Source organism: Cygnus atratus, chromosome 1, assembly GCF_013377495.2.
Source record: "Cygnus atratus isolate AKBS03 ecotype Queensland, Australia chromosome 1, CAtr_DNAZoo_HiC_assembly, whole genome shotgun sequence".
NCBI classification, from domain to species: domain Eukaryota; kingdom Metazoa; phylum Chordata; class Aves; order Anseriformes; family Anatidae; genus Cygnus; species Cygnus atratus.
The window spans coordinates 14600767-14607432 of record NC_066362.1 but is presented as its reverse complement, the minus strand read 5'-3'; the positions used below and the strand labels follow the sequence as shown (position 1 = coordinate 14607432).

Here is a 6666-nt window from a genome sequence, read left to right as displayed (position 1 = left end):
CTTCTCTTGCGTGGGGTACGGTGTGAAAGAGGACAGTGCATGTCAGGCCTGTCTGACTTGGAGAATCAGAGTCACTCAGGTTGGCAGGGACCTCTGGAGATCACCTCACCCAGTCCCCTGCCCAAAGCATGGCTGACTACTCTAATAAGATCTAATAAGATCAGTAAGTCCCAAATCCAGGTATGGCACACAGGGCACTCTGAATCATGCTTGTCCTTTGGCCACTACCCGTTGTTCCTAATGCATGGCTTGGCCACGAGGACACACAGCCCTGACACCACAGCACTCAGGGCCTCACTGTGGTTTCACCAAACTTCAGCTGAGCACATCCCCCTCTGCCTCCTGATGTAGTCACTGCTGTCGTATTTCACAAAATGGCCAAAGGTGTTCCTTCCTGTGTCTCTTACTGCACTGCTTCCCCAAGCAGGATCCCCACCTGGAGACAAGGCCCTCCATGGCAACAGCAACCACCCCACACAGCTGAACTTTCCCTCGAATTTGAGGCTGATGGACCCCAGTGTGACATAACAAGGGGCAGGGCCATCCCAGTATGAGGTAACTGGATGGGGCTACCTCCAGCGTGACATAATTGGTGGGGTAGGGTGGGGTGGAGCAGGGCCACTGGCCCTATAAAGGGGTGCCTTGGGGAAGGTGGCCCTGGTGTGGGTTTCTGTGGTTGTTGCAGGCTGCTCTGGTGTCTTTCAGGATGTTTGGTTTGCGGGTGGACATTGGCATGCTGCTGGAGCCCCTGGGCTTCATAAAGGTCCTTCAGTGGGTGAGTGGGGCTGGGAAGGCCCTGGGGGAGGCCTTGTTTCCTTCGTGGGGCTGTTTCTCCTTTTGGCCTGGGTCTCGCTTTGCTCCCATGCCTTAGTGGGGCAGGCCTGATGAGGTGTGTGTTAACAGGCTGCTGGCTCCCTGCTTTGTCTTGCTGCTGGTGGCTGCTCAACAAAGCTGCTCTTCTGGCTGGGAGGGAAGAAAGCAGTTCTGTAGATTAATAGGATTATGTGTTAATTACAAATATTATAGTAACTTGTGCTGCCCAGTGTTGGAATCTTGTGTTCTCCTCACTGGAGGGTTGAGGCTTTTTTAGTGAACAAAGGGAAAGCAAGAGCTAGAGATGCTTTGAGTGTGCAGCTTCCAGCTGCTTTAATGCACAGCTGTGGGTGCCTGAGACTCCTAAAAATGCTTATTAACTGAGAGGTGGTGTGCTGGCTTTTCCTGTAAGCATTCAAATTTTAAAAGGTACTTCTACTATAAAGCTGAGAAAAATGCAAACAAACTTTCAAATTGCCTTACTAGTTATGTTGCTCTCTCTTCTTGGTTATAGAAACTCAACATTTCCATTCCCTCTTGACATCACATAATGCTTTCCCATCACTAGCTTCATCCTTTGCTTACTCTTTCATTAGCTATTTTTGCCAAAAGTTTGGATTTGTTTCATCTGAGTTCTGGTGATGTATACTAATATGGCTACGTGTGAACTTCTGTAGATTTTTTCCATTTTTGCTTTTGCAACCTGCGGAGGCTTTCATGGTGAAACTACCCTTTTAGTTTCCTGTAAGGGTGTGGTGAACAAAACTGTAACAGCTGCTTTTGCATATCCATTCAGGTGAGTGTTATCTCTTCAGTTATTACTCATTACATGCTGGTTATCTTTACTTTCATGTGTCTTTTTCTTCATGATTGCTTACGCTGTTAATTCAGATATATAAAGTAAACCCCACTGACTTTCTCTGTGGTAGCTTAAAAAAAAGTGAATATTTAGTTACAACTGCTCAAAGCATTGTGATTTTCAGTGCCCTACAAAAACAAGTAGTTAGAGTGGACAATTGATTCTGTTACTGCTTTAAATTGCTCTGCCTTAAACTATATCCTAGCAGAGTGTAAAAGCTGCAAAATTGATTTAATCAGCAAAACAACACAATCTTAACAGCCTTTTCATCAGTTTGTAGTTTAGATGCATGACTGTGATGTTTTTGCTGTATAGCAAGCTCTAACCACATGAAGTATCATCTTTTCCAGGCTGAATACTATTGTATTTAATGCACCAGATCCAAAACGCTGTGGTGGTACTTGGACTGACAGCTATCTCGTGGGCAACTTCTCCTCTTCTGCGCAGTTCTTCGTTACACTTGCAGTGTTGGTATTACTCTACTGCATTGCTGCCCTTGTTGTTTACGTTGGATATAAGCATGTGTATCAACACAATAGCAAGTTTCCACTAACTGTAAGTGATACTACGATATTTTAATGTTTTCTCCTTTAAAAATATAAAGAGATGGGAAATAGTGCTAACACAAGAATACCTGAATTAATTTATGAATATTCAATATTTCTGAAAGATAGGTGGAGCTTGAACCAAATGTCATGCATCAGTGGCTACAGCACTTTAGCAGAAAATGGAAATCTGTGGCATGTTATCCTGTTACTGAGTCAAAGACTGGGATGAAGTTCATTCTTAAGTGAACAGTGTCTACACACCTTCTTCGTTATCCTGTATTTGAATATACGTTTGGTCTGTAGGGGGAGCCTCTTCTGTTAGTCACTAGGAATTTGCCATCTGTAGAGCACCTGCTGTGCAGATGTGAGTAGCAGAGGGGAAAATTGCTATCCTGTGAATTTTACTCACCTTAAATACTGAATCCTTGATCGTCAGGATGAGACATTCCAGAGCATGTCCAAAAATGGATCTTGTGACCTTTCAAGCCAAGCCTTCGCATATCAGCAATCTAGTCTTAAATATCTGCTTTCTTCTCCCTGTTGGTACCCTAGCTTTGTGAAACTGCAACTTAAACTTTTATAACAAGTGTCAGGCATCTGATTTAGAAACTAACTTCTTCCAAAGGATCAGATTGCTTATGCTTGATAAATACAAAAGGCATACACAGTTCTGTAGTTGATAATCAACAGATTATAACTTGTGTTGTAATTACAGTACTGTGAATGTCTAAATGTGCTTGGGCTTGTTAGTACTGATGTGGTTATTTTGATATAACTGATATAGTCTCTGCCTTATTTTCTTGTGTACATTCATGCAATTTTTTAAAACCTTTATAATGAATGCTTTTCTTCTGTAGGACTTACTTGTCACTGTCATAATAACCTTTCTGTGGCTAGTCAGTACTTCTGCTTGGGCAAAGGCACTTGCTGACATCAAAATATCCACGGGGGCCAGTATTATTTCACAAATTGACTCTTGCAACGCACCAGGAACAACTTGTCACTTTGTTTCTGTGACTAGAATGGGAACTCTGAATGTGTCTGTGGTATGTATTTTTTGCACTGTATGATGTACAATAAATGTGTTACAGAATTAGTCAATAGTACGTGAGAATCCTATTCTACTGATACGTGTTGCTTCAACTTAAGATTGCTTTATGGGATATCAGTCATTCAGACCTATTAATACAGTGGCAAACATTGACTGGTATTCCTTATTTTTAAAGGAAACTTCTTTCAAGGAAATGAACAGAAATAACTTGCAGGGTCTGTCTTTTAGAATTACTAGATATGATAGTTCCATACACACTTAAGTTGCCATACTATTTCTGTCTCTAGCCTAGAGCGCCTTCATATGTTGCTCAGCCACCCAAATGGCTTGCTGACTTACGTAAGTACGGAGGAAACATTATGCTTCCTGCTCTCCATTTGGTGCTGAGCCTAGCTTTTTTTTTTAAGTGCGTGAACTTTCACACATCAGAGGTTCCTTTATAAGACAAAGATTGGTATGGAGTGCTCATTCATAGACAGAACTATTCCTCACAGCAGGGCAAATGAGGCTCACTGTATGATTCTCCTAGTAAATTCTGCTCTTTAGAACTGTTATAATTTGTTGGCCCAATAATCAATCATGTGCTCTGCATATGCAGGGGTACTGAGGGACTGAAGAAAACTTGTAGAACTGTCCTTTGTATGGAATAAGTTGACTATCTGACTTTTTTTTTTCAAAGTCTATTTAAAATACCCTGTAATACTTGAAAGCATGTGCCAGTGTCTCCTCCCAGTTAGAGGTTCCAGAGAGAGCTATTGTTTCTGGCTTGTTTTGAAGTCATATTCTGTGTTCTTGATGTGTGGGAGTTCTTTTAAGCCTAAACTCACCTTTTTTCTCTTAACTTACAGGTATTTGGCTTACTTAATATGGTTTTGTGGGGAGGAAATATTTGGTTTGTATACAAGGACACCAACTTGCACAACCAGTCAAACAAAATTTCTCAAGTTGCAGGAATGTATCCAGCTCAAAGAATATGAAAGCAAGATGATACCTTGAAGGTAGAAGCACTTCACATTGCATTGCCAAGAGCATGGAGCTATTAGGATTCCTTTTGGTAATAACTGATAGTACAAAATGGAAGTCTGCACGGAGTATTAGCTTGACATAAGGTCTTTGAAATTTCAACTGAAATGTTATCTTGAAATATATTATGCCTTAACAAAAAGCTGCACAACTTTGTACAAATCTCTGAAGAGCAAGATGTTGAGGTTACTGATGTTTTGGGGAGAGTTCTTATATTACCCACATAGGAGGGATGGGTAAGGAGCAACTGCATTTGGGTTACGCCTGCAACCTATTTACTTCTAATAAGCCTTTAATGAAAATGAAATGTAAATGTAACTAGGGCGTGTGAAATTCCAATGAAAATGTAGTTCAGCTGCCTCCTCTGATGGGTACCTTGCAAAAACCATATGAGTAGAACTTGTAGCTTTGTCATGGTTGTAGTCATCATACATGGGTTTGCAGATGGTCTAGGTTACTGTATCAAATCTGTCAACCAGTCTCACTAGAAGGGTGTTATTTCTGTGTTTAATATGTTACTATTAAATATCTTGGGACAAGAAGACAGCTGAGTTGCAATAGAAGATCATTTCTCTAAGATTATGTATGTGCAATGGCTGACATTAAAACAAAGTATGGTTCAACACTTCCACAAATACTAATATGTTCTAATACTAATACTTCACAATGCTAATATATTAGCTTGTGAACATGTTCTAATAGCTAATGTTGAGGCTTCTAGGAGTAAAGAAACTCATTGTGTGGACAGTCTTTGTATCTCAAAGAACAGGACTACAGTTACCTGAATATCATAGAATATCCCGAGTTGGAAGGGACCCATAAGGATCATCAAGTCCAACTCCTGGCATTGCACAGGTTTGCCCAAAAGTTTAGACCATGTGACTAAGTGCACAGTCCCATCTCCTCTTAAATTCAGAGAGGCTTGGTGCAGTGACTGCTTCACTGGGGAGCCTGTTCCAGTGTGCGACCACCCTCTCGGTGAAGAACCTCTTCCTGATGTCCAGCCTAAACTTCCCCTGCCTCAGCTTCACACCGTTCCCTTGGGTCCTGTCACTGGTGATAACAGAGAATAGGTCACCTGCCTCTCCACTCCCTCTTGCGAGGAAGCCGTAGACTGCGATGAAGTCCCCCCTCAGCCTCCTCTTCTGCAGGCTGAACAGGCCCAGTGACCTCAGGCGCTCCTCGCATGTCTTCCCCTCTAGGCCCTTCACCATCTTCATCGCCCTCCTCTGGACACTCTCCAACAGTTTAATGTTCTTTTTGTACTGTGGTGCCCAGAACTGCACACAGTACTCGAGGTGAGGCTGCACCAGCGCAGAGTAGAGCAGGGCAATCACTTCCCTCGACCGACTAGCGATGCCGTGCTTGATGCACCCCAGGATATGGTTGGCCCTCCTGGCTGCCAGGGCACACTGCTGGCTCATATTCAACTTGCTGTCAACCACAACCCCCAGGTCCCTCTCTGCAGGGCTGCTCCCCAGTGTCTCGTCGCCCAGTCTGTACGTATAGCCAGGGTTGCCCCGTCCCAGGTGCAGGACCCGGCACTTGCTTTTGTTAAACTTCATGTGGTTGGTGATCGCCCAGCTCTCCAATCTGTCTAGATCTCTCTGCAAGGCCTTTCCACCCTCATCCGAGTCCACAACTCCTCCAAGTTTGGTGTCGTCGGCAAATTTGCTCAAAACACCTTCTAGTCCTACATCCAAATCGCTTATAAAAACATTGAAGAGGACTGGCCCTAAAATGGAGCCTTGAGGGACCCCACTAGTGACCATCCACCAGCCAGATGTGGCCCCATTTACCACAACCCTTTGAGCCCTGCCCGTCAGCCAATTGCTCACCCATCGTATGATGTTTTTGTTTAGCTGTATGCTGGACATTTTGTCCAGTAGGATCCTATGGGAAACCGTGTCAAAAGCTTGGCTGAAGTCCAAAAAGATCACATCAGCTGGTTTCCCTTGATCGACTAGATGGGTAATCTTATCATAAAAGGAAATCAAATTTGTTAGGCAGGACCTACCCCTCATGAACCCATGTTGGCTGGGACCAATGACTGCATTGTCCCCCAGGTGCGCTTCAATAACTTCAAGGATCATCCTCTCCATAATTTTACCAGGCACTGACATGAGACTGACAGGCCTGTAATTGCTACGGTCTTCTTTCTTACCCTTCTTGAAAATTGGCACAACATTTGCCAGCTTCCAGTCCAATGGGACCTCACCAGATTCCCAAGATCGTTGAAAAATGATTGAGAGAGGTCCCACGATGACGTCTGCCAGCTCTTTAAGCACCCCGGGACGAATCCCATCCGGACCCATGGACTTGTATGTATGCTCCAGGTAGAGCAGCAAATCCCGTTCAGGGTCTGTTGGGAG

The 6666-nt window shown here is 43.5% G+C and overlaps 1 protein-coding gene across 1 annotated transcript; it reads left to right on the top strand.

Annotated features, from left to right (window-relative positions):
• Positions 1 to 367: 367 nt before the first annotated feature.
• On the top strand, positions 368 to 4248 carry SYPL1 (synaptophysin like 1). The gene is made up of 6 exons (XM_035549447.1): positions 368 to 384; positions 706 to 775; positions 1491 to 1609; positions 2023 to 2227; positions 3078 to 3266; positions 4120 to 4248. The coding sequence occupies exons 2-6, from the start codon at positions 707 to 709 to the stop codon at positions 4246 to 4248; spliced, it is 711 nt and encodes a 236-aa protein (XP_035405340.1). The 5' UTR covers positions 368 to 384; position 706.
• Positions 4249 to 6666: the final 2418 nt, after the last annotated feature.

Excerpts from the sequence above, each read along its gene's own strand:
- SYPL1 (XM_035549447.1), top strand. The coding sequence starts at position 707 with ATGTTTGGTTTGCGGGTGGACATTGGCATGCTGCTGGAGCCCCTGGGC. Across the intron at positions 2,228-3,077 it reads ATAGCAAGTTTCCACTAACT|GACTTACTTGTCACTGTCAT; the intron begins GTAAGTGATACT and ends TTTCTTCTGTAG. Across the intron at positions 3,267-4,119 it reads GAACTCTGAATGTGTCTGTG|GTATTTGGCTTACTTAATAT; the intron begins GTATGTATTTTT and ends CTTAACTTACAG.